The 27,911-nt window shown below is 32.3% G+C and overlaps 4 protein-coding genes across 8 annotated transcripts in view; 2 read left to right on the top strand and 2 right to left on the bottom strand.

The window, feature by feature from the left end:
• Positions 1-832: 832 nt before the first annotated feature.
• Positions 833-9,603, top strand: LOC108907705 (lon protease homolog, mitochondrial). Of its 2 annotated transcripts, none has more exons than XM_018711495.1 (11): positions 833-1,594; positions 2,458-2,831; positions 2,922-3,062; positions 3,305-3,468; positions 3,588-3,817; positions 3,928-4,120; positions 4,453-4,816; positions 6,857-7,022; positions 7,274-7,457; positions 7,660-7,849; positions 9,352-9,603. In XM_018711495.1, exons 1-11 carry the CDS (start codon positions 928-930, stop codon positions 9,520-9,522), a joined length of 2,844 nt encoding a protein of 947 aa, XP_018567011.1. In that variant the 5' UTR covers positions 833-927; the 3' UTR covers positions 9,523-9,603. The 2 variants fall into 2 exon arrangements, with proteins under 2 accessions (XP_018567011.1, XP_018567010.1); XM_018711494.1 differs by having other exon boundaries at positions 2,407-2,831.
• Positions 9,604-12,712: 3,109 nt separating this feature from the next.
• Positions 12,713-21,037, bottom strand: LOC108907708 (SH3 domain-containing kinase-binding protein 1). Its single transcript, XM_018711501.1, has 6 exons — positions 20,935-21,037; positions 20,391-20,867; positions 20,101-20,334; positions 18,088-18,432; positions 17,724-18,025; positions 12,713-17,650 (listed from the first exon to the last, which is right to left on the bottom strand). Exons 1-6 carry the CDS (start codon positions 20,936-20,938, stop codon positions 17,147-17,149), a joined length of 1,866 nt encoding a protein of 621 aa, XP_018567017.1. The 5' UTR covers positions 20,939-21,037; the 3' UTR covers positions 12,713-17,146.
• Positions 21,038-25,065: 4,028 nt separating this feature from the next.
• Positions 25,066-26,668, bottom strand: LOC108907695 (methylmalonic aciduria and homocystinuria type D homolog, mitochondrial-like). 2 transcript variants are annotated; one of them, XM_018711481.2, is made up of 5 exons: positions 26,412-26,662; positions 26,198-26,352; positions 25,942-26,142; positions 25,259-25,478; positions 25,066-25,204 (listed from the first exon to the last, which is right to left on the bottom strand). In XM_018711481.2, exons 1-5 carry the CDS (start codon positions 26,554-26,556, stop codon positions 25,146-25,148), a joined length of 780 nt encoding a protein of 259 aa, XP_018566997.1. In that variant the 5' UTR covers positions 26,557-26,662; the 3' UTR covers positions 25,066-25,145. The 2 variants fall into 2 exon arrangements, with proteins under 2 accessions (XP_018566997.1, XP_018566998.1); XM_018711482.2 differs by having other exon boundaries at positions 25,083-25,204; positions 25,263-25,478; positions 26,412-26,668.
• Positions 26,669-27,540: 872 nt separating this feature from the next.
• The window catches only part of LOC108907710 (protein polybromo-1), a 35,851-nt gene continuing 35,480 nt past the window's right edge, over positions 27,541-27,911 (top strand). For all 3 annotated transcript variants that reach the window (XM_018711504.1, XM_018711503.1, XM_018711505.1), the window contains exon 1: positions 27,541-27,758. The gene's annotated coding sequence lies outside the window, so the exon portion shown is untranslated. The remainder of the gene's footprint in view (positions 27,759-27,911) is intronic.

Raw genomic sequence — 27,911 nt, 5'->3', positions numbered from 1 at the left:
AGTGGAGTGAGAGTGGGGAAGAGGGCTCAACTGAGGTGAGTCCATGCTTATCATTTTTAAAAAAATCTAAAATCTATTAAATTTCCTCCTAAAAATAATATTCTACAAATAAATCTTATAAATAAAATTCTTGCATATTCTGCTAAAAAAATTATAGCAAATCCTCCTCTTCTAATCAAGATAACGTAGTTACAAAATCAATGTAAAATTTAAATCGAAATTATATAAACCGTTTATACATTTTTTTGAGTCTAATTTGTTTTAGAAATATTTTTAATTTATTCATTTATGTAACAAGTTTAAATTTTTAAAAATAATGTCTCAAAAGTGTCTTGTTTCTCGAGTAAAATGGAAAATATATCTTTATTTATATACAATTAGAAATCAAATGCCTTTAATGAATAAAACAAACTCTGTTGTGTAGATATTCTGGATTATTGAATGCCTATCAGTATTTCCGCCACTGGTTCACATATTTGTATACCAATTTAAATAATTTTTGCCTTTAATTAGTTACACTACTAACCCAAATATCAATATACAACAATATCTTTAAGAATCACTATTTATTTTTTACTTTAATTTCAACACCCTGTATCTCAAAAACCGGTGGCTTTAAACTTCTACATTATTAATTGAATTTTCAACTTACCTACAATTTTGTACACACTTGAGTGAAATGAGAATATTTCAATACTTTATTAATCGAGTTAATAGTTCAGGACGAAGTACATATACTTGATTGAAAACACTTACATTTTTTTGGCCTATTAAAATGATCCAACAATTATGGTTAATGGTTAGATTATTTCTAGAGATTTTCTAGATTTGTGACAACTGTGACGTATGTTTTGATTTTGAATTTGGGGTTTGTAGTTTAAAATATAATTGTATTTAAAGTTATAAACTTTCTAGTAAATAGTAATAATGTATTATTCCTTAAAACTGATCCGTGAGTCTAGGAATATATTCTGCCATTCAAAATCGTGTGTTCGTCGTATTAGTCAAAATTCCAGAAGTAAAAGTTTTATAACCTCAATACACAGTAATGATCACAGGTTTTTAAGAGTACTTCAAGAAGGAAGCTTATTACAAAATAATAGTTCATTTTGTTTATTTAGAAGAGACTTTTTAAACTTACGGGCTCTGTCAAATCTGAGATATTTCACTACTAAAAGCTCTGATGGTTCGGATGATGATCGACCTGTAACTGAAGAAGAACCCCTTCATCCCCAATTACCTGCAACCGTAGCTGTGCCTGAAGTATGGCCTCACGTACCTGTAATAGCTATAAGCAGAAATTTAGTGTTTCCGAGATTTATAAAATTAATAGAACTTTCAAATCCTCAATTAATCGAACTGATAAGAAGAAAAGTTAAATTAAATCAACCGTATTGTGGTATTTTTTTAAAAAAACAAGAAGACAATGAAGTTGAGGTTGTTAAAAGCCCAGAAGATGTTTACAGTGTAGGAGTTTTTGCTCAAATTCATGAAATGCAGGATTTAGGTGATAGACTGAGACTGGTGGTGATGGCACATCGTAGAATTAAGATTACTGGACAAATCCTGGACAGCATTGATGAAGAACCGAAAGGTTAGTGAACTTACGAGAAAAAATGTTTTTTTATTTTGCAATTCGGTGATGTCTATTATGCGATGTCGAAAACAGTGACATGACAAATTTTTATTTACTTCTCAAGGAAACTGTCATTTATTTGCAATCATCAACTTCATATTTTTGAGTACTCCCCTCACCAAAAGTTATAGTTATTCTTGTGAAGTGAAGGAAGTCTAACAGCATACTAAAAGTATACCAGGTGTCCCATTTAATAAATCGTGTTTGTATCACAATATGATGCAATTTTTTTTTACTCTAATTCTGTTTCAAAAGCATTTAATTCAATTTTTGAGTGTTTGACCACTGGTGATTTAAATATAAATTTTACAAAAACGTTAAAATATTTACAAAAAGTCAAGACATTGTTTTCACGTAGCTAAAACTAGTATTTTAAAAATGACAAAATTATTTTTCCAGTGTCGTTTTCATGTATAGTGCACACTTCTATTATCTTCCTCTGTTCAGAAGTCCTTTAGAGATACGGTTCATTTTTTTAATTTCAAAAGCAAACATAATAAAATTTTCTAAAATTTGAGTAAAATGCTATTTAATTTTTAACATGTAGTATTACACGTATGTATGTAATTCTAATACACAGATATCAAAGCCAGCACAGGCTCCCTCCTAGTAGCCCTGCCACCTAACGTTAAATATTTCACTTAACTTACTTGTGAAATAAAGAAGAGTGCCACTTTCGAAGTATGTATTTAGTTCGAAAAAGCATGATTTTCATCAAAAACTGTTGTTATAAAAATCATTTGTTGTAACTGATATTTTAATTGCTACAGCAATGAAAATCACCTTTCCTTCATTCAAAACAACAATGCACATATTTCCAGAGGACCCCGAGTCGGATAAACGTAAACGTAAAGTTAGAAACAGCCGCATCAAGAAACCGGTGGCGGATGAAGATCCCAAAGAACAAAAATCCGAGGAGTCTAAAGCTACGAAAGAAGGCTTTTTGATGGCAGAAGTGGAGAATGTAGTTCACAATAAATTTCGACAGACGGAAGAGGTGAAAGCTTTGACGCAAGAGGTTATTAAGACTATCAGGGACATTATCAGTTTAAATCCGTTATATAGAGACAGTTTGCAGCAAATGATGCACCAGGGCCAGCGGGTGGTAGACAATCCAGTCTACTTGAGCGATTTGGGCGCAGCTTTAACTGCTGCAGAAAGTAAAGAACTACAAGAAGTTTTGGAAGAAGTAGACGTAAGTATTAATTACTAAATTACATTCCAAATTAGTTAAATAAACAAAAACTATGTAAAAGAAGTTTTATACTTGTCAATTATCTTACAGATTCCAAAAAGATTAATGCTGTCATTGTCTTTGCTTAAAAAGGAATATGAACTCTCAAAACTCCAGCAGAAAATTGGAAGAGAAGTTGAGGAAAAAGTAAAGCAACACCATCGTAAATATATTTTACAGGAGCAGTTGAAGGTAGGAAATTAATATTTTATTATACAGGTTTGTTAATTATTGTGATAATAATAGTAATATCTCTGCCCCTCAATCAAATCGCATTGATTAGCCCAGAAGCCGCATACTTGTGCGGGAGAGGGATTGTATATTATTATTCATTAGACCACATGTGCGCCCAGGAACGACTTAAACTTTAGAGAATTATATTGAGGAAAATGAGGAGAAAAGTAGTTACAAATTGAACATGAAACTTCTTTTAGGTTATTAAAAAAGAACTGGGGCTTGAAAAGGAAGACAAGGATGCCATCGGTGAAAAATTTCGCGAGAGAATCAAAGATAAAATATTACCGCAAGCTGTATCCGTTGTAATAGATGAGGAACTCAACAAATTAAATTTCCTTGAAAGTCACAGTTCCGAATTCAAGTAAGCAACAAAATTTTGATAAAAAAATTTGAACTACATGTATTTCTAATAGCAACCGAAATATTTACAATTCTTTTTCTGGCCATCCTGTATATTACATATTTTGTTTCGTTTTCAAGTGTTACTCGGAACTATTTAGACTGGTTAACTTCTCTTCCGTGGGGTGTGCAAAGCGAAGAGAATTTGAATCTGCAAAGGGCGTCCGAAATTTTAGAACAGGACCATTATGGAATGGAGGATATTAAAAGGAGGATTTTGGAGTTCATTGCGGTCAGCCAGCTTAAAGGCAGCACCCAAGGAAAAATTCTGTGCTTCCATGGACCGCCCGGCGTCGGGAAAACTAGCATTGGTAAGATGGGTTTATTCAATTTTTTCACTCGAACCTTAACAGGTAGTTTTATTTTACGATTATTTACACCTAGAAAATTAACAAAACGTAATTGCCAACATTTGTTTCAGCACGGTCGATCGCAAGAGCACTAAACAGGGAATATTTCAGATTTTCCGTGGGAGGTATGACCGATGTGGCGGAAATTAAGGGGCACAGAAGAACTTACGTCGGGGCGATGCCAGGAAAAGTTATACAGTGCCTAAAAAAGACAAGGACAGAAAATCCTTTGATACTCATAGATGAAGTCGATAAAATAGGAAAGTATGTATCAATTTTTTTTTACTGATTACACAGATTTCGCATAGTTTACTTCGAATCTTCTATTGCTACAAGGTCCCATTTCTATCTTTACTTATCGCAAACAAAACAGGAGAGAAATAGTGGTGCATAGTTTCAGTTCTCAATATATCAGTTTCCAGTTTACACGTTTCCTTTCATGTCATATGTGTGCAAGTTGTATGATAAACAACGATTATCACGAAATTCAAGTTCCACAATGGTTTAATAAAAAAAATTCCATAATTTTAACTACTACTGGTGATATTCGAGCTGTGTTAATAAAATTTGTATTATGGCTTCGTTGTTTGTCGTAGGGGTTATTCCGGCGATCCGAGCTCTGCGCTTTTAGAGCTGTTAGACCCGGAACAAAACGCCAATTTCCTGGACCACTACCTGGATGTGCCCGTGGACCTGTCTAAAGTTCTGTTCATATGTACGGCTAATATCGTGGACACGATTCCGGAACCGTTACGTGACAGAATGGAGATGATCGATATGTCGGGATACGTAGCGGAGGAGAAACTGGCCATCGCCAAACAGTATCTGTTGCCGCAGGCCATGAGGGATAGCGGTTTGAAGGACGATACCATAAATGTGACGGACGAAGCGTTGAATATTTTAATAAAAAGCTACTGTAGGGAGAGTGGTGTGAGGAATTTGCAGAAACATATAGAAAAGGTAAGATTATACAATTTTATATGTCGGGTTTATATGGGGATATCGAAATTGGTAAAAAATATACAGGGGTGCAAATGTGAGAAAGGTTGTGCTGTTGGAGGATCGCCGAAATCGCATGAGCATAATTATTTCAGATATATTTTTAGTTTTTGAAACGATTTGAGAAAAAAAACAATTTTTCTATTTAGAATTTTTTTCTTTTTTTATATTATTAGACTTAGAGCGAAAAGATGAGCACTACTTCATGGCATTGTGTTCTTTCTCACAAAAATGCCAGTTTTATCGCCCAACATTTCGTTTTCAACTTGCTGTCATAATTTTTTTTTAAATGCACATATATTTAGTAGGTGCCCACAAGATGGGCATTACAACAAAATGCCAGGCAAATGTAACCATTGATTAATTGCGTATGGCCGCTACAGCATATCCCACTTTGCGTCGTGCTTTATACCGAGCCTCAAATAGTGAAATCGAGCTTAGTATTTTTATGAACCCTTGCCCAGTATAAAATTAACAAAGAAAAACTAATAACCGGTAAAGAAAACAACCTTTACTCTTCTTCTGATGTATGATTTGTGATATTTTATTTTTTAATTTTATATTTTTAATATTTAATTTTTTTTAATCGATATTTATATAGTCTTTCCGAAGTCAGTTGAACATGTAAAAAAACGCCTGGCAATAAAATTAATGAGTTTCATAGGCGTAAATTTTCTGATAAAAGTAAAAAATTATAATAATTTGTAAACAGGATATAGCAAAAGTACCGGAATGGCAGATTAACTCGGAGGGAGAGAAAAGAGCGGAAAATTTTGAAAATTTTCTGTAAAATGCTCTCCTGCCGTGTTAGTTTGACCTTGTAGGGACCTCAAGGTCAAAAGGGAGGGGCACTCAAGGTCATATCTGAACGTAGAATTTTCCGCTTTTTTCATTTCTGGGGTCAAAAGTATAGGGTCCCATTTGAAAAATCACATTTGACCTTGAAAAGATATTCAAGGTCAATGTCAAGGTCACCATCGGATAGCCAGAGAGAAATCCTGAAACTTGTATTTAAAATTTTTCCAGGATTTGTAGTTCAAAAGTAATAAATAATTCCCCGACTTTTCCAGGTTTTCCCTGACTTATAAAAAAAAGTCCAGGTCACTTGTAGTTTATTTTTACATACTAATTGGTGTTTATGCATTCAAATTTTTCTCGACTGGACTCCATAACCTTTTTTATACCCTAAGAACTTCTTATAAAGGTTTCAAAATCACAAACAGTTTTCTTTTTCGAGAACCCAGGGCTGGCAAACTCAGATTCCCCGACTTTCATGAATAATTTTTAAAATTCCCTGACTATTCCCTGTTTTTTTATGAAGAATAACGAATTCCCTGACTTTTCCCAGCCGCTACGAACCCTGTTTTCACTAAAATGCTCTCCCGCCGAATTATTCTGCCGGTACTTTTGCTATACCCTGTATAATGTGCAGACAATTTCTATTATATGTTCATTTGGCCAACAACATATTTTAATTAATTATGTCCTCAAACAATTTTGTTATATTGATGGTAAATTTCGTTTTGTTCCGTTTCACAAGGTCTCCAAAATGCCATGTTGTAATATTATTTCTCCCTTTCGCAATTGTAAAATCAATGATTAATAGAAGGTGCCTATAATAAATTAAAATTATCTGAATCACACCAAATTCCGCATTGCTGCACTGCACTGCTGGGCAATTTGTCGACCACTTGGCAACGGCTGAGATTTATTGCCGAGTGGCCCAATGCAACTGTATTGTATTTTGGTTGCCCGTGTTCGCATTCTTCAACTGGGCGTATATATTTCTACCACCTTCATGTTTAGTTCGACAAGATCTGTATATGGGTTTTTCAAATATTTCAATGCCGAGTTGCTGCATCAGCGACCGAACCTGGTACATACTGTCATCCTCTTGGTTCTTCAATTGATATCGGAAAGACTATAACAACAAATTAAGTACTTGCAATAAATTACACAAAATCACAGGGCATTAACAGAAATTATTTATTTTCGCTCTAGGTAGTCAGAAAAGTGGCTTTCAAAGTAGTTAAAGATGAAGTGAATTTTGTAAAAGTAGACAATACGAATCTGCAGGAGTTTGTTGGGAAACCGGTATTTACGCACGATAGAATGTATCCTGTTACGCCTCCCGGTGTGGTAATGGGACTCGCTTGGACGGCGATGGGTAAGTTATGAATATTCTGTTTTCTTAAAGCGTTTCCGATACGATTTGTGATGAGATCAGAAGATAAAAGTGTGATTTTAAACAAAATCCGAGTAATAAACTATATAGACTGTTCCAATATTCTGGGTATATGGAACCACAGATCGTTACAGTTTTATGACGTATATCTTGAGGCATCGTACAATAATAGGAACTTTTCAATAATCAATTTTAGTTTAGAATACTGGTGTAATAAAATGTTTATATTGTAGGGGGTTCTACGTTGTATGTTGAAACGACGTTACGAAGGTTACCAGGTGAAAAAGAAGTAGAAGGTAGCTTAGAATTAACCGGCCATCTTGGGGAAGTAATGAAGGAATCGGCAAAAATAGCTTTAACAGTAGCCCGAAATTTTATGAATAAGCATGACCCAGTTAATAAATTTTTATATAATAAGTATGTATACTTTTATATAATTTTTATTTATTTTTTTTCTTTTTTACTCACTTTTTTTCAACTTACAATTATTTTTGCCACACTAAACGAAATAAATATAAAAAAAATAAAAAAGTACTAAAAACGTCACAGATAAGTAATTAAAATGTTTTTTTTTTTTGGTACAGTTATATCAAATAATATACCAGTTAACGTTTTTTAGCCATTTGCATTTACACGTACCAGAAGGAGCGACTCCTAAAGACGGACCCAGTGCGGGGTGTACAATCGTTACAGCTCTGCTGTCGTTAGCTAAAAGTCAACCGATCCGACAAGACGTCGCGATGACTGGAGAAATTTCGCTGATGGGAAAGATTTTGCCGGTGGGGGGCATCAAAGAAAAAACCATTGCGGTAAGTTAATACATTTTTTAAAAAGGTACTTCAGTTTTAATGGCGACAACATTACAAAATGATGAATTTCTTTCCGATCAAAAATTTTCGAAAGAAAATAATTTTGTATTTTTGATTTTTGGAACAAGTGTGATTATTTCAGGGCTCTAAATTTATTTTCAGACATAAATTAGGTGTTTTTCCATGAAAGTTAATGCTTTATTTAAACAAATTGTCTCTCGCTAGCCATTATTTTTTCCTATCTTTCTGGCAGCATTTGCATTCCACTTTGGAAAAACGTTTTTTGAGGCTATCCTCAAAGTTGATCCATTTTATGTCATCTTCATAACGGAAGTGCTGCTCAGCTAGGCCTTGTATGGATGTCTGGTGCATATGGTGGGTGGGGTAGGACTTCCCATTTAAGCGTTTCCGAGTAGATTTTCACTGGTTTTGCAACCTGTGGCGTGTTGTGCCTCTGCTCGTATAGCAGCCGTTTTTCCTTCAATGCTCAGCTCAAGCGCATCAATTGTAGTCGATATCGATCTCCCCTGATAGTTTAATTCAGCTTGAGCAGCTCATAATAAACTACACCCAGCTTCTATTCCACTTTGCTGACGATTTTGAGGCATGGGCGGGCTCGCCCCACAATGTTCTAAACTTAGGATCATCGTCAGTCACGATACGATGCAAAAAACCTGTTCGTTTCTGCCTTTGAAGCAGCATTCTTTATCTTCCAACATCAAAATCATTGTTTGTGAAGCATTTGAACCGATCTCTGTTGTTGTGGCATCTGCAGATTTCTTTTGAATGAAGTTAATGCAGTAAAATTCCCCGCAAATATTCTTTTGGGCATCCCACTTCAAATTTTAAATAGTTTAATTTTTTATACTACCTTTACGTTAAGCTGCATTGACACGGTGCGAGTTCCCTCGAGTGCAAATGAATTTACGTATGATTTCTATTGACACACAAATTTTCTACTAGCTTGGTATCAGTATAATCCAAAATGGCAAATGTCGTGCGTATTGGTATAGCTATTGTTGTAGATCTACTAATCCACGAATTAAACTGATTGCAAGCTATAAAAAAGCGTCGTCCCAGACGAATGTGGATTCGGGAGTATATAAAGCGACGTACTAACATGTTCGGTGCTTCTGCAACTTTTCTAAGAGAAGTGGCATCAGAGGATCCCTTGCTTCTTTATTTTTATAGAGAGGATGTCGAAAATTCCATAGGCAGTCTGCTTCTTCATACAATTACACAAATTTCATAGTTTGCGCTACTGTCCACCTTTTGGTTGCCATGTTGAAAAATCGAGTACTATTACTAGCATCAAACTCGCACGCTGAAAGTTGGAAGACGACCGACCAACTCGTACGAGTACAACTCGCGTGTCTGTTTAGACAGTACGAGTTCCATGCGAGTACCAGGCGAGCCGGCATGCTAGTCGCCTCGGCCGAGCGAACTCGCACCATGTCAACGCAGCTTTAAAGAAAAACATGATGCATTAAATTTCGTTTCAGGCCAAAAGATCGGGGGTAAGATGTATTATATTACCCGAAGAAAATAAGAAAGACTTTAACGATTTACCAAAGTTTATTACTGAAGGATTGGAAGTGCATTTTGTTAGTCACTACGATGAAATATATAACATAGTTTTCGATAAAATACAGCAGCCTCCAGTGACCATATAAATTATTAACATAAAAGTCACGTTATGTGAATAAATTCGGTTATTGTCATTGTTATACATTTTTTTATTGTGAATAAAACTATTTGTTAAATTAATTTTTTTTTGCACCCTCGTACCGATCGAAATTGAGACAAGTTTAAAGATTAAGGTTTTTGAGAGCTATTAAAGTAAAATTTGGTAAGTACGGACAACATGGACCAAATATTGAGAAATAGTCCAACCAGTTGAGATTTTTTGGTACTCTTAAATTTAAAAAATACTTAGTAAATGAAAACCCAAGTGATTTCTCCAGAAAAGTCGTGATTAATTTTTTTTTAAACAAAAACTGCAAAAAAATGTCATTTTTTTGGTTTTTCTATAATACAGTAGGCGCTTGGTAATCCGGCACCCATATTTTTTCGCCAATGCCGGATTATCAGAACTGCCGGATTATCGGATTTGTATACGAAGTAAAAGCTTTATACATAAAATGTAAAATAAATTCTACATATCATAGATCCACTGTAAAAGACTATTTTAATATGGTTAGGTGAATTTATTATAAAAATAAAATTATGTATGTATGTACATTTTGTCAAAGCGACGCTGCGAAACAAGAAAAAGCAAAACAAACACGTGGCTTCACTATTATGGTTAGGCCGAGACTGTTTGTCTCGCTCGGCCGGACTGCCGGCTGAGCGAGACAAACACTACTCGAACAATTCAACCGCTCAGTAGTCCGGCGTTCATGCCGGATTATAGAGCGGGCTACCTGAGTCCCAAAGTGCCGGACTACTGAGCGTGCCGGATTGGCGAGCGCCGGATTACCAAGCGCCTACTGTATCTCGAAAAATGATGGAATCGTGTTACTCTCAATAGGACGTTTGTAGGGAATAAAAACACCTATAAAACGGTTTTTTGTGCGACCCGATTGGTTCATTTTTTACAGAGAAAATTCGGAAAACCTCCAAGATAAACCTTTTAGGGTCTTTTTTTGCACAGCGTGGCGATTTATCAGAAATGATCCGATTTAAATTCTGAAAACGGCATCTGAAAGTAGACGACAAAATCTCTAATTTGTATATCTCGAATTTTCGCCTGGAAAATATACTAAAAATACCCTCGAGTCACCCGAAACAATCGAAAGTACGCTCGTAAGAATCAGGTAGCGGTAGTGGGGGAAACAGAGAGTGGAGGTCTCTGGCTTGAGCATACTTTCGATCATTTCGGGCGAATTTCAAGGGCATTTTTAGCATATTTCCCATCACTCAGGCGAAAATCCGAGATATACAAATTGGAGATTTTGTTGTTTACTTTCAGATGCCATTTTCAGAATTTAAATAGGACCATTTTTGATAAATCGCCATGCTGTGCAAAAATAGACCCAATATTTAAGTGTAAAAATAGCCTCTTTTTTCGCTCTATTGGTTGGCCTAAATAGGCGGAAAGAGCAAATCTCAACTTCCCTTTTGTGTGTTGTACGCGGGAGCGCAAATGGCTCTATCTGTCATGCTGACTCCCAATTGTGCCATTCAAATGGCTACAGTAGGAAGCGACCTTCTATACTGCACGTACTTTGTTGAACGACTGCCACCCACAGAGGGCGTAACATAATGTTTTAATTTTCGGTGTTGCGAGAAACAACTACTCTGAGGGCTATATGCCCCTACTTCCCTTTTGTGTGTTTCGTTGTGAGTTTACAAATTTATTAAACATTTGCGTAGAAGGTTCCTAAATTTTTTAAATAAAAATCCCTAAGAAATTATAAACATTTATTTTGTCATTTGAAAGTTTATAAATATATCTATATAAGTACAATTTTTTCCTTTAAATGGTAGCTTATTAAGAACAAGGTAAAAAAACTACAAATATATAATTTTTTCGGCAAGGTACCTAATTATTTTTAAAGAGATTTATTGTGATACTAATTTATTTAGGTAAAATTCATCAATTTTTTTTCGAGACATTTTTCTCACCCCAAAAACATTTGCTTTTATCAGTATCATCGACCCCATACAAACTAATAGTAACAAATAATTAATCACGGTAAGTACCTAATTTGTTTATCGTAATAGTATTTTACATTATAAAACCGTTATTTAGTGCAAGCGTAGAAGTTAACTGAGCGAGCGATAGCCAGTGAGTGAGTTTAAACTTTATAACGGTCAAATATTGTAGAACGTTTTTTGTTAGCCTGAAGCTCTTTTCACCCCAAAGAGAAGAAAGATAACGTAAAGGATTTACTGATGATAATGATTGTGAAGCAAAATATAAATTCGACATAACAATTTCTTCCGACGTCTCATATTTTTGAAATTATTCTTAATAAGCTACCTTAAACAACAAATGGAATGTCGAACAAATTAAGTGTACGTAGCATGAAGTAAACGAACCTTATTACCTCATTCGAACCAATAGATGGCAGAATACAATTTCTAATCTAGCACAACTTTTTCTTGTTCTCACAAAATGTAGGCTTTTAAATCTTATTAAAATATATCGATCCGTAATGTAATAATAAAAATTTTAGTTCTGAAGAAGATACATAACACTTGATATTTTTATAAAAATCAAATCCTGCTACACGTATAGTAGAGCGAAGTATAGTGGGTTGACCACGAGGTATATGTGAGTACATAAAATTAAATAGATAAAACATGGGAATAATAAATGCTACCTATGGATTTTGCAATTTCTTGTCTTACAGTGATATCGACTTACTTTTGTTTTAACGACAAAATCATTTTTCGAAAATAAATGTTATCACTTTATTCGCTTTATATAAATAAAAAAAATGTCCTCGTTTCTATACGATTATCATATTTCACAAGCAAGGAGTATGCAATTCGATTTAAGTCATATTATATTGATGTGAAAGGGCACGAAAAAAAAAACAAATTGGTTGCCGAAAAGTGAAATAAGCTCTCGATTTAAATTAAATAATTAACCACTTCCGTTTGTGTTTAAAAATGAACGATTGCTTGAGTAAATAATTATTGTAAAACTGATTTCAAAATACCTCAAAAACTCTAAATTAACTAAATAATTTTAAGTCTAATCTAACATAAGATGCCATGTGACAGCTGTTGCTTAAAACTATTGAAGCTTTAAGAGGATTCTATAGCAAATAAGCAACCATTTGTAATTTACGATTCCGCTTGTTCAAAAGCGGCAAATTACATGTTTCTTTACAATAAAAAGTAATTCGAGTTTCAAACTAACTCCATTTTACTGAAAATCTGCGATAGAATGGAGGAAAGTCTTTTATTTTTATTATTTGTTGGTTGCCTATGTGCCATAGAACCTGCTCACAGGAGCTCCGGTCCGCCGGACGAGTCTGTTGGACCCAGTCAGCCGACACATTCTATCGTGAATGTGACAGCACTGACTCATCATGGTAATAATAATAATAATGCATGTCCGCAGAATCAACGAACGGATTCATGATACGACCCGGACTGATCCATGCTGTTTCCTGAAAATGTGGCTCGAAGATAATCGTGAATTTTGGGAAGAATTTATCAGTATTTATAGAGAAAACGGTTGTTTATGGGACGTAACAAGCAAAGAGTACAGAGGAGAAATGCGGCTTACGAAAATTTGATTTTAAAATGCAATGAAGTATTTCCCAATGCTACAAAAGAATTTGTTACAAAAAAATTTCGTCAGATCTTCATTTCGTCGCCAGATTCGTCGAATGAATGAAGCGAAAAAAATGAGTATACTGATTCCTTTTGTGTAACCATTCCTTTGTCCACACTCGTTTCTTTTTTTTTTCTCTGCAAAAATTATTACTGCTCCGACAATTACAGCAATTTCGATTTTTCTTGATTACGGCGGCATGATATCTACGTGTCGCAGTGGTTCGTCGTCAACTGAGAAATACTGAGAATACCACAAATCACCGTTTAGTGTATGGAGGAGAAAGGATCGGTCTGGGTCCGGTCGCAGTCGTAAGTTTGCGGAAGAAATTTTTACAATCGTGAAATCATTCTGTCTCAACTTTTTTTTTTGACAAAATAAAGTGGGGAAAAAAGTGATAACATTTTATCCTCGTATTTATAAGAAAATGAGGCGATTTTCATTTTTTATTAAATATTTTATAATTTTCTTTAGGTAAAGAAAAATAATAAAATAAAAATGTAAATTCCCATTTTTTTAAACGATTGTTATCACTGGTAACACTAGAAATAAAATAGGCATCAATAACGTATATGACCTAAAAATTATATTAGTTTTTATATTTATGGAATAATCTTTTCATAATTTAACAGGTTAAAATCCTTCATTTTGCATATATATCACCTATCACCATTTTTAAAGTACTAATTTAAATAACAACATTTCTTACATTATCGACTGTACAATTAAGCAAAGTTGACCATGATTACTAAGCATTATGTAGCCTGTACTAGAATTGTATAAAAAAAATAATAAATAACATAAAATTACAGTGCTTTTCAGAAACTTAAAGGGATCGACAAGCAACTATTTCTGAAAATACCCGATTCCTGCCAACTTGAGGTTATAGTGCAAGCAGTCGAGGGTTCAGCATAAAATATTTTTCCAATTTTATCCAAAATTATTTAAATTTGCAACATAATAGTTGAATTCAATAATCAATCAATAATTTATACAAAATGAATTAACACGAGTCTAAAAAACCGCTAATTCAGAGAGCGATTGTTTAATTAGCAGCGACAGGCAAAAAGTACGCATCATATGGAAAGGAATTTAACACAATCTGCATCGCCAGAAATTCCAAAAAAAAACGTTAAACAGTGTTTTTCGTCTTTATTGAACTGGCGAGAAACTAAATTGGCTACAGGTCTCTCAATTTTTTTTAATTTTGCGTATTCTTAAAGATGGCACCATTCGACGCTTTTTAGAGTTTCTAACGATACACAGACGATTGTAAATACCGATAATTACCAAAATCTATTACTTAACAAACTTTTTATTGTTGAATATGATGCATATTTATTGCAAGTTTTATTCTGTTAATTTAATCAATTTTAATGGCTATTTTCTACGAGGACAAATGAATATTTGTTGGCGGGTCCGATTTAATTTCCATGGTCAACCAGCCGGGGAAAAGTAGCATGTACAGGGTTAATCAGCTCTATGAAACAATTATACAATATATATGGAAAACGTAAAAGAAAATTGTTTAAACATAAAAAAAATCCATTTTATGGAATGGCCCTTAAAAATTATTCTCTAATATATGTATAAAAATATATTAATACAGTATAACAGCTAAACGATACCTTGCTAACTAATATTATAAATAAATATGTCACTTTTAAAATGTAATCCTTAAAATTGTGTAGCATTTTTCTTGGATAATACTTTTTAGGGTTCCTATAACTACGATAAATGCTAGTTTGGTAAAAAGGTTTCACGGAACCGAGCTAGCTGCATTAATGTACAAATTTTACATGGTTTTATTAACAGATACCCAAAAGCTGCATGCAAATGCTTTCATATATGTTATCGGCGATTTAATGTTATCATTGTCGGGATTGTATCGGCAAAAACAAAAAATTTAAAGATTTAAACAAATTAAACTCAAAAAAGCACTAATTAGCATAACAACTATATAGGGATGGTATAAAAAATGTATCTGATCTTAAACTTAAATAGAAAATATTCTATTTTCATCACAAAAAACTTTTTACCTAAAAGATATTTTCACCTTCCGTTTGAGTTGCTTACCGTAACTTACACCTGTATGTAGTTTTATTAAACAGAAACACGTAAACTAGCACAATAGTTGTCATAAATCTTAACGCTAAGATTTGGAATAATGCCATAAAATTATATATTTTTAAAGCACAAATAATTATAAATTTTAATACTAAGTATTGGGATAATGTTATAAAATTTAATTGCTTAAAGTTTGGCAAATTGCCCTTCACTATACAAGTGAATATAAAACCTACTTTTCAGTTTATTTTTTGAACAATTATGTAATAAATTGACTTTTTTTTTAAATATTCTGATCGTGAAAAATTAAGTATCTAAAAGGAAAAAATAATATAGTTGTAATTGTACATACACAAACAGTATAAAAATAATATTTTGTCCGTTTGTTATTCAATAATCGGGAATATTCACTAATTCGGACAAAGTTTGGAATGCTTTACTTCGGGTTATTGAAATTCTACTATATTTAATCAAATTTTTACGAAGTGCTGCCTTTGAGATAACTATTGAGCAGGCTAAAAATTGCATAGATTCGTTCATTTACCGGCTATAATTGTATACATTGTTTTTGGCTATTTTTTTGCCATAAAATTATAATTATAAATTAATATTTTTAATTCACAACCATTCATTTTAGGAAAGCGAAATAATTTTGGTCTGTGCGATACCTGAATTTGGGAAAAAAATATTATTTTATTTTTAGATTTCGTATAATTATTAATCCAATTTTTTTGAAAAATCTGCGTTTAAAAACAATCGTAGCAAGCTAGACCTGTAATTTTGATGAAGTTATAATTACTACATTTGTGTGTTCTTAAGGTCTACCGAACTTCATTTGTTTTTTATTTATGTTAATGATCTGCACACATTGAAATTGCCAAATTTAAAGGTAGAATGCAACAAAATACAACATAATAAGGGCATGCACATCGTAGAAGCAAGGGAAGAATTTCAACTAAAAAACTAAAACGTATTCGGAAAATCATGTATCAGATGTTTATTGAGATCAATGTTTTAAATAATCGATGATCAATGATTGAATGACGATTCGTTGATATCTAATATAGAGCGACCCAAATAAAGTTCTAAAAAAATTAGGAATTGATTGTACTAAAAATAGTGCCTAAGAGTTGCTACGACAAATTTTTGAAAACTCAATATTAACGGAGCTACAGAACATCACAAACTTTTTTGATTTAACTTAATATTCCGTCGTAACTAACTTATACAAAAAAAATTCACCAAAGAGGACGAAACGGCGAAACTACATTATAAACATTTCTCAACTGTATACATGTAATTGGACTGTCCCTTTGTTTGTATGTATGCAGTATAAATAAATAAATAAATAAATAAACAGATGCATTTTTTGAGGTTGCTTTTTTTGCTGGAAATGTCACCGTACGCCACTGGGACACAGTATATTTCATTTGGTAAATTAAAAATATGTTTTACCTCAAAACTTTTTGATATTAAAAAAAAGTTAAATTAAAAAACGAAGTTGCTTCCCTTGCTGGAAATGTCACCGCACGCCACTGGGACACAGTATATTTCATTTGGTAAATTAGAAAAATGTTTTACTTTGAAACTCTTTGATATTAAAAAAAGTTAAACTAAAAAAATTCGAAAAATCAATTACCTCTCAACCTAAGAATAATTTGGTATTTGAACTATTTAAAACTTTAATGAAGTCACAGAATCTGTGTTTGAAACAAGAACCCTAAAATCAAATAAAAAAAATGAACTTTTCTTAAAAAGTGGTTAGATTTTGGTGGTAAATTTATAAATTCCCTTCAAGGAATTTAATATTGTACCACTGATTTTTTTGTGTATGTACTAAAAATTGGTTCCCTTTTGCACAAAAAACATTAAATAGCCGAAGTCGAAACAAGAAGCCGAAACAGAAAAGTAGAAATAGAGTAATCAAACGATCGAACCTATAACTTTTGCAATACTTTTTCTTGAAGCATCATCCTCATATCAGTCTCTATTTGAAGCTTATTTCTCAAATCTTCGATAGCGTGCTTTTGATTTTCGACGATTATTTCTAGTTTTTGCAGTCTCTCTAGTAATTGGCTATATTGTTTATGAGAAACGTCATGGTTTTCACTGTTTATTACAACCTCGTTTGGTTTCTCTACCGAAGGTTTTTGAGGAGCCGAATTTCTGTTAGTTACAGGTGAAATTTGCGGTACTTTAGGTGGCTTGGCCGCTGGACTATCTTTAATTACCGCGGTCGCATTAAGGATGGTCCTATTAGCGACGGGATTATCCTTTATGTTGATGGGCAACGACTGCCTGTTTATTGACACGGAAGGTAGATTTGGTTTCTCTCTCACGATGGGTGCTTTGTCCATCTCATTGGTAATTTTCGGTTTGTTGCCCGTGGACGAGAGAGACTTCGACAAATCCATAGGCGGCATTGATTTGGACAAGTCACTCTGCAATTAAGTATTTTTATAATTTTCTGTGGAATGGATTAAACCTAATGGTCTATTAAAATTTTGTACTTACTTGTTTTTCTACCGATTTATCCGAATTCGATTCTTCCATTTCCGAATTACCATCAGCAGTAGGTGTCAGTTTTAGTTTATTTTCGGGTCCCGGGGACGTGGAAGTTCGTTTAGCCTGATTAAGTTTCATTTCCTCTAACCACGGAGCTTTGTGTTTTTCCCATTCCCTCACACGTCGCTTTTCGAAACTGTCCGATTCCGCCGTGTTACTCGAATGGACGTCCGACTCCGAAATATGCTCTGCGTTTCCATTTATCACTGTATTGTCTTCATCTTTATGTATAGCGGTAGGCAATCGTCGACCTAACAGAAAAAAAATTATATTTTGCGTGATAACTTCAAAAACTTCAATTAAACCCACGTACCTGGTGCCTTAACCCTAGTAGCCCTGACATCGGTCAGTAAAGACCTCCTTTCTATTTGGTCGAACGCATTGTCACTACTACTGCTCTTTGTTTCTGACGCTTCAGCTTTAATGATTACACTTTTGCTTCCGGTAGCTCCGTCTACTACATCAACTAGCTTCTTTTTAATTTCTGAGAACAGTCCTATGCCCGAAACTGACGGAGACTTTTTTATTGGAACTAAAGGTTTTTTGCCTGGGGGTGGTGGAGTCTTATTTGTGGTAATATTCGGATCACCGTTAACTTTGTCATTTTTACCTTCTAGGGATTTTCGTTGTAACGCTATTGAACTGGGTTTTATGGCACCTTAAACATAAAATTATCTATATACGATGAGGTTTTAGCAAAATGGACAAATTACACATGTTAATTATTTCATTAGACATCTATTTACATTTGACAAAATAACGGGCACCTCTTTTAGTTTTCTTTTTGCATTATCCTCTTTTTAAACAATTTTCATGAACCGTAACTCAAGACTGTCTAATCACATCATTCTCTACCTCTAACATTATACGGGCAACAAAGACAGAGACAGTAATCTGAACACTTGGTGCGAATTATACAGCTCTGCCTCATAAAACGTTTTCATTGTTAAAAAAAGAAAAAAAAAACTTCAGAAGAAATACACATTAAAAACTTACCCCGTATTGTGCCTATTAGGACACAAATTTTTTATGTTTAAAATAATTGCCCAAAATATATTTTATATCTCATAATTTTCATATGCACATCATTTTATTAATTTTCAATTAACTTTTATTTAGGTTCTTATCATCGGAATACAAATACTATTATTTGCAAAAGATTACATGAATGCGAGATTACTTAGTTTTTTATCTCGGAATGAACACTAATTACGAGATAGAAGGTAACAGTTAGCACAAGTAAAAGGGTATTAATCTAGCATAATTTATAATTAATACGTTTCATACAGAGTTAAGATTATCATAATGTATTTATCAATTTATTGAAGTGCGATGAAGATGAATATCTTAAAATTCTGTTCTGAACAACAAACAACATTTTTTGTTAGGGGGATTACGCTAGACATGTTTTAATGCAATTATAGATACTTTTAGTTTTTAACACTAAAAATAAATGTAGTTTAATTGAACGAATGTTACATTGATAATCAATGGAATTATATACGCAAAATAATTTATTAAGGATGGACCAATATCGATATTTATTCTTATATACAAGAAATATTGATATAATACCTATTAATCGACATTTTTTTGTATTGAATTCAAAATTTCCTCTGACAGAAATAAAATTAGTTATCTACGATGTTAAGTTTCACCATACAATGCAAATCTATAACTATTTGTGGGAAATATTTCTCTCTGTATAATAATTAAAAATTTACTAATCAGGCTTACATTCGAACATAGAAATTTTTGTAAAACATATTTCTTTACTTGTCATTTCTGTGGTTCTATGATTTATGTTTTATATCTTTATTATGAAATCAAAAAGAAACGTTTGAAAAATTGATCGATGTATATAATAATTTTGTTGCACCAAGTGGTTGGTATAAATAATGCTTTTAATATGGCTTTTCGTTGGAAATGTTTTTTTGGGAGTGTCCAGTAGGGAGTTCAGTTTTTAAGACCAATCCTGGGAATAGATCCTAATAGATTAGATAATATTTAATCTTTATCACAAAAATATTTCGTAAACTTATTTTCAAATCTTTCAAAAATTCTTTTGCGAAATAATGAATACTCTTATCAAATTAGGTCGTTACTTAAAAAAATATCAATGGAGATGATTTTTTAGAAAAACATCCTGCCTTTTTCTAAAAAACAATATGCTTTTCATATTTAAATATTTAGCAATAGCCAAAAATAGATTGTAATAAAAAGAGTATTATGAATGAACTCAATATGTTAATTTTTCAAGTTCTTATAAAAACAATATTAATAACTTTTTAAACCCTAACTAATTATCAATATAATAAATACCTACCTGTTTCCGCACTAGATTTATTTTCTTCTTTATAACTAGATTTGTCATCTGTACTTGAAATAAGAGATACAAAATTATCTGGAAAAACTCCAATTTTCCCGTTTAGTTCTCCGGTCCACCACCCCGGATCTTGGCTATCTTTATTTATTAAAGTAATTACGTCTCCTTCTTTAAGAGAAAGCTCATCCTCATTCTGAGCTTTATAGGGAAACTTAACTTCACATAATTGTTTACCTGATAAAAATTGCCCCCATTGTAAATTTAGAAACGTTATAAATATATAAACTTACTTGGTTTAATAGGCAATTTAGGAACTTTCAAATCAGCATCGCCAGCAATGCTGGTAATGTCCTCTCTAGTACTTGGCTTGGGATGAGGCAGCTGAAGCACTATTTCTTCAACAAAATTTGAAGGAAATACTCCTTGTTTTCCATTGAGAACACCTCTCCACCATCCCTCTTCCTCTTCACCAATAATGTTAATAACGTCGCCTACATTTAAATTTAATTCATCTTCGTGATCCTGATTATATGAAAAAACCACTCTGCATTGCCTTATTCTCGATACATCCTTTTTATTTCGTAAAATAACAGAAGAATCCTTATCCAAAGCCCTTACAAAATTATCCGGAAACATTCCTTTTTTATCTTTTAACACCCCTTCCCACCACCCTCCCTGCTTTTTAACTACATCTTTAATTATATCTCCTTTTTTTATAGTTAGCTCATCAGGTTCCTTTGCTGTATAATCATATTCCACAATAACTTCTAAAAAAAAATATATGTATATAAGTAGACAATATTTTCAAATATTTTATATTTGATTAAATATTACCCATTATGTTCTGTACATTATTCCTAAAATATAAGAAAAAATATTGCTTATAAATTTATCAGCCAAGCCCATATGATATCACAATAAATAAACGTAAGTAATAATTATTACAACAAACAAGCAATGTTGCCAGCGCTAAGCTAAAAGCATAGAAAAAATAATATACAAGATAGAACGAAATCTCCCTAAATAATCCACTAAACCATTACCACAGCGCCTCTGGTGATTTGGAAGCCTAACTAATGCATAATGTAGACAACCGTAGATATGTATATGTGCATTTGGTTGCCTAATTTAAGTGCAGTATTTTTGGTTGCCCATGGGTCTTATTATTAAATATTTTTCCTTTATATTTAAAAGTTTAAATATATATTAAAGTAAAGAAATCTACCTTGTTTAAATTGTCCATACTTTAATATATATATTTAAACTTTTAAATATAAAGGAAAAGCATAAACATACCAGAACCCCATTTGTTTAAAGGAATAAAAAAATATTTTATGAAATACAAAACAATTTATTATATAAACTAGAAATTGTTTATTACAACGGAAAGGACATATTTAATATTAAGACTTACTTATCTAAATTATTCTGAGTAAAAATATATTATGTACTACCAATTTTCTTATATTTGCATAACTTAACAAATTTATAAGATTGTTCCAACAGCTGCAGGCCATTTTCAAATTGTCGGAACTCAAAATGAAGTTATTTTATGGCCAGTGATTAATCATAAAGAATATAATTATGTCCAAGCCATGCAATCTTTATTTAATAATTAATATAATTAATTGATTGAAATAACAATTTTACGAATACCAATTAAAATGCAGAGAAACTACTGTTGTTTATCTACTAATATCTCTAGATATTAAATTGTATCAGCTTATATATTAACAAATCCGATAAAAAGTATTATTTCACTTCAAAATGTTAGTACTCATTATTATTAAGATAAAAATGTATATTTTAAAAGATCACAACAATCAACTGCGGAAATTGACAATTCACAAACTACCTGCAACCGCAACCGTTGGAACAAACCTTATAAGTATTTTATTTATATGTGATCTTGCATACAAATCTTATAAAATAAAGGTTCTATTTTAAGTGTGTATCCTCTTGCAATATAAAAAACATTTTTTATAAAGCTTTGGATATATTATCATTTCTTTTTAAATATTTTTTTCGTTTCATTAAAATATCTATTCCGGATGTGCCGGAAGTGCAACATTTTTATGATATCAGACTTTAGTACTTCTCAAATAAGTTAAAGATATCATATAACTTTGTCCCTTTCTTCGTTTGTTTTCTTTTAAAAGGATTTTATAAATGACAAATTTGACATTTTAAAGCACAATTTTCTCGGAATCTGACAAAGATAGGTATTGGACATGATACATATTTTAGTGTTAGTTTCTTCAGCAGAATTGAAAACAAAAATAATATACAGGGTGTTCCATATGAAATAACAAAGTTTAGAGCATTTCCGGTCAAATAGGAAGTGGTGGTCAGTTGTTTTTATGATTAAATTTTGCATCAAATTCAATGATACGCATGCCAAAAATTTTGAATCAATATTTTTTTTCGTGCCTAAGCTAGAGCTTGGGTAGTAATCTAGTGGTCACCCGGTATATGACGTACTTATGGCTGCCTTACCTGAACATGATTTGCAATTTTTTCAAACTTTTCCCCGACAAAATCTTCAAGGCCATCAACCTCATCCAGAAATTGATTATAATGTAAATTAGGCTCAACTGACTTTTCATCAAACATTAGTACACAGTACTTATCGTGGGGTTTAATTTTTTTACTAGCTGAACTTAAAACTTTAAAAACAGCATCATTAATTCCCGAAGAAATGGGAATTCTTGACACTTTTTGTAAAGTTACTCTTGAAGGTAAAATAAACAAAGAGGATAGTAATTTGTATGCTGCGTTACTCTGCTTGTAAAGGGTAAGGGCAAGAATTTTATCTTCAATGTCAAATCTTCTGCCTTTAACCTTTTTGCCAAATGATACAACCTGTCTTTTGAAAAAGTGAACTGCAGGATGGTTAAATTGTTTGGTCAAATTTTGAAAGCATTTTTCTTTTGACCATTTTTCGATAGTTTGGATTTTACGTTGTCAATCCATTTTCCGTTTGGAGAGTATGGAAGCTTTCTTCTCGTAATACAAAGCTTGCTTATACAGAATTCTGGAGATAGGAGACAGTTGTGAACTCTTATGTAGACCAACATTTTTCAACAAACCATGTTCTGAAAAAACGGCAAATAAAAACTGATATTACATTAACTCATTAACATTACATACTGCGTGCTACAGGATCATTTAACCTTATTTTATAATTTTCAGATGTCTGACGGTACTGAATTGCACCCAATTCATTATTTTCATTACCTAAAATAGAAATACATGTGATACTAAAATATGCTTTTTATGAAAATTAAAATACATGAATGTTGACTATTTAAACTCTGTATTCATGAAAATATACTTACCAAAATGTACAAAGGTAGAACTGGTTGATGGAGCAGGATTATTTGGTGTTGACATAAATATACGACCATCAGGTTTAATTTTGCTATGGTTTAACTTTATAACTTTTTATTTGGCAGACAACAAACAAACGTATTAACATATGACAAACGTCAAAAGTACATAAATAGGTACATAAACAAGGGTCAAAATCAAAACAAAATGATACCTGCATTACCTGCGTTTGAAATCACAAAAACTAAATAGCACCATCTTACGATATGGAAGCCGAAGTTACAGTGGAATGTTAGGTATGCAAATGGTATAGGGTGTTATATATCAGATTTCATTCTATGTTAATGTTCCATTTTCTATGGCTAAAAGGTACCTAGCGATCCTAGCATAGATAAAACCAAGATTGCTCACTCTCCCACTTTTGACAGGTCTGTGGCTTACTACTGGAACGCTACGTAAGGTGCGCTGATGTTTTACATTTTTATAAATTAAAAGTCGGTCAATTTTATGATGGTTAATGTCAAATATTAAAGGAGATCGATTTCACTAATTTTTCGTTATTAGATAAGCTAAAACTTGTCCACAAATTTTGACGTCAGGAAGTCAGAATCCAGGTAGTTTCGCGATTAGTAGCCCGATATTTGATAAGTTAAACAGTAAACACTACAATTCAACAAATTGTTTTTTTTTGCGATATATATTCTGAGATTTGATGGCGTAGATCGCTCTGCTCTCTAGCCGCATAATAACTAAGCATCCCTAAAACAACAGTTTACTAATTTATCTGTAAGGGTTTTTTGGCGAGAAAACCGCTAACCCGGTTAACTATAGTTTGTTGAGGTTTGACGTTTTGGCGAGAAATGTAGTTAAGCCGGTTTGGCAGAGTTTGCCTAACCATCAAACCGGACTTGTGGGTTGGTTTGGATATTAAGTTAATATTTCTATCTTTGTTTATTTATTTTCTGTTTCGTACCATCGTACCTAGTCACTACTTCGTTTTCTTAGAGGTTTGGATAGGTATAAGTTGTAAATAAAAAAATTTGATAATGGATTAACTTTGCAAAAAATACAAAGTAATATATTTAAAATTGATAATAAAAAAATAGTAATCGAGGATCCAAATAACTTTAATCGTAGATATGCATATTCTATATTGTACTGTATAGATCTTTATTAACTTCCTTTTTGACGATACATTTACGTGGGAATAGATATTTGTGATAAGGTAAACCCATTTTGATTTAATAACCATCTATACATTAACGTTATTTCATGGATGTGCATTTCAGATTAGGAATAACAATTATAGTATATAAGAAATAATCAAACAACTTGAGCTACGAGCACTATCATAGATTATAGGTTACGATTTTATTATTGATTAGATATCCAAACCAAAAGAATTTTTGCGAGTTCTGTCAAATGTTAACTCAAACTCTTAACACAATCAAACTCGAGCTAACCGGGTTTGATGTGGTTTGGCTCGCCAAAAAACCCTTTGTGTTAAAACAGAATGTAGTGTAATGACAAGGTCAAAACCCTCTTATACTCTTATCATGTATTTTTAATTACCACAGACTTCTAAGTATGTAGAAATCTGTGGTAATGGACACAAGGATGAGTTTAGAAGCAAAATAATGAAATATTCAATATATTACAGTACTTTTCAAATTTTAATTACACACAAACCAAAATCATAAAATTAACATTGTCAATCATGTAAAGATGGAGTTTAGATGTTTCTTCTTGCAAGGTGCGCTGGTGAAAAGACTACCTAAAAAAGTTTTTAGGTAAATATTTATGCATTAAGATAATAAAAATTACTTACCTACAAATCTGTTTTGAGAGTCATTTTCATTACATATAATTTTACAGTTTTTTATCTCAAAAATTTCAAAATCCATACATCTAAATTTTTCATCCGTTTTGTATAACTCACTAAGTGATGTTGGAGAGAAATATGGACGTCCAGAAAAAGGATTAATAAAGTCTGCCCAATAACCAGAACTTTTCAATTTATCACAAATATTTTTAGCAGCTAACAGAAACTAAAAAGTACAGAAATATATAAAATAGCGTCATAAATTCTAGAAGAAATAGAATGTCAAAGTATGTTGGTTTTTCCCTTATCAATTACGGAATTGCTAGGCTTACGTAAGCAAATCTTGATCGTTACGAAATCAGTCTAAATACTTGATTTGAAACATTTTAACCAACAACTAATTAATTTATTAACGTACTGCACAAAAAAAAACAGATATGCAAGCAGATAAAAAATATTCTGCACGATACTTATCGATATAAAGTTAGTCTAATCCCTTTGTAAAGTGAACATTGTATTGTAACTTAGTGTTAAGTTACAGCAATATTAGGGCGCTTGAATTGAATTATTAATAGATATTTATATCCTTCTATTCTCTGTTCCTCAAACAGTGAAATAAAGCATGTATATTTGGAGAAAAGAAAAAAAGCCGACTGTATTTTCCAGTAATAAGAATTAATTTTACCTACTGTTTGAGCCATTTTCTCAGTTTCCAGTTCTTTATTGATTCGCATGTATTTAATATTTGACTTTAAGGTTATGGTAATTACAGATAGCTCAGAATTCTCTTCTATGGGATGATATGGAAATAAATCACACACAGTTTTTCGCAGGACAGTTGGACAACTCTGTACACGACATACCATACTCTTGTAACTAGGGTCATTTATCTAAAATACTTGTAATTAGTTTTTGTTTCTAAAGTTCACAGTAAATTATAGTTACATCATCTATTTGTTCCATAATAAGTTCATTATTTGTTTTTACTGTAGTTTGTGAATCATACCAGGCAACTCCGATATGGCCACGTAAAAATAATGGAAATCCAGTCGAGGCAAGGAGTTCAAAATTTGGATCACGCCAAACCAAATTGTTGGCATCTAAAACAAATGGTTTATATTTATTAGTCTTACTACTAAGTTTATAAATACATTTATACCTTTAACTACTTTCCTTGGAGGTACCCTTTTGTATGATACATCATTACTGTTTACTCTCCTAGAATAGCTTCTCAGTAAACTCTTAACATGTGGAAAACTATATTTAGAAACATTTTTTAAAATGTGCAATGAATTGCCTAACATTATAACATAACCGTGACATCTGCCACTTAAAATTTGTCAAAGTATCTTTTTTAAAAAATCCTTGGATTTTTGACCTTAACTAAGCTAGTCACTTTTTCGCTAAAAGCATTTTCAATATTATGATCGATGATTTTCGAGGTTCTTGAAAACACTTCTTTGATGTCAATGACGTCATGTAATATATTGCCATCAAAGATTTTGGAAGGGATAGAAGAGACAATAATATGAATATTCAGATACAAATGTTAATCAAACATGACTTGCATAAATAATTTATTTTATATTTTCATGCATATACTGCGGAGTTTGTCTATAGCTGCTTTCTAATTGACAAAGAATGTACTCCGGAAGTACTTTAGGAACACCTGAGGCGCAGTTCCCTGGCACAGAGGGCCTTTCGATTTGGCAAAAATAGTAGCTATTAGCAGCTAATAGAGAACTTCCTGCTTTGAACTGATATTAGTTGCTAATAAGTACTATTTTTGCCAAAACGAAAGCCCCCTGGTGCGCTCTACTTGCCTATTGGAAAGTTATACATAATGTACTAAAAAGAACCATAGAGAAAAATTATGTATTTGAATATTCTTCATTGCGGAAAAAATAAAAGCAAGAAGAGTGCCTAACTTAACAGTGATATTTTACTTTTGCGGCAGTCTGTTTCAGGTTCAGGTTCCAGATCTTACTGTACCTCTAAATGAACCAAGCGCATTCCCATATATTTTCTATTTCTATACGATTATACGAACATTCATTGACGAATATTTGATAACATAAATGAGTTACAAATCATACAATTTTTCACGTAAAATTTCTTTCTAAAATTATTTGAAACTATGGCAATTTGGTGAAATAAGCGTTACAAAATGGGGAAGGCATTTAAATTTGATACATACATCTTCTTTCTTAGCTTCTTGAGTGAAATCTTCTTTCTCTATCTAAACATCGTTAGCCGCCATTGAGTTTCCAGAGTGAAGAGCGAAGCTATTGTACAAAATATCGAGTGATGAGTCGCTTGTCGCGCCTTATTTACATAATTTGTGTTTTTAAAAAATAATTCAACATGATAAAAAGTCGTTTCTATATATGTTTTACTATGTAAATGGACCACAGTGGTACACAAGAGAAGTTAATAGTTTATTAGTTTGAATTGTTTACCAATGTTGCAAAGGTAACCTCACTAGTTTGGTCAGCACAAACCATAGGTACTTCTTATTTTTTTCGTATATATACATATATTACACTTCATACACACATACTTCAATATATACGAGTATGTACTTATATAGACAAATATAAGCATGTATATGTATACAATTTATTTATTTATTTCTATATTTTCAATAAATCAATTTCTT

This window comes from Anoplophora glabripennis, unplaced genomic scaffold (genome assembly GCF_000390285.2).
Source record: "Anoplophora glabripennis isolate ALB-LARVAE unplaced genomic scaffold, Agla_2.0 scaffold200, whole genome shotgun sequence".
NCBI lineage: Eukaryota > Metazoa > Arthropoda > Insecta > Coleoptera > Cerambycidae > Anoplophora > Anoplophora glabripennis.
This window is presented reverse-complemented; position numbering and strand designations above follow the sequence as displayed.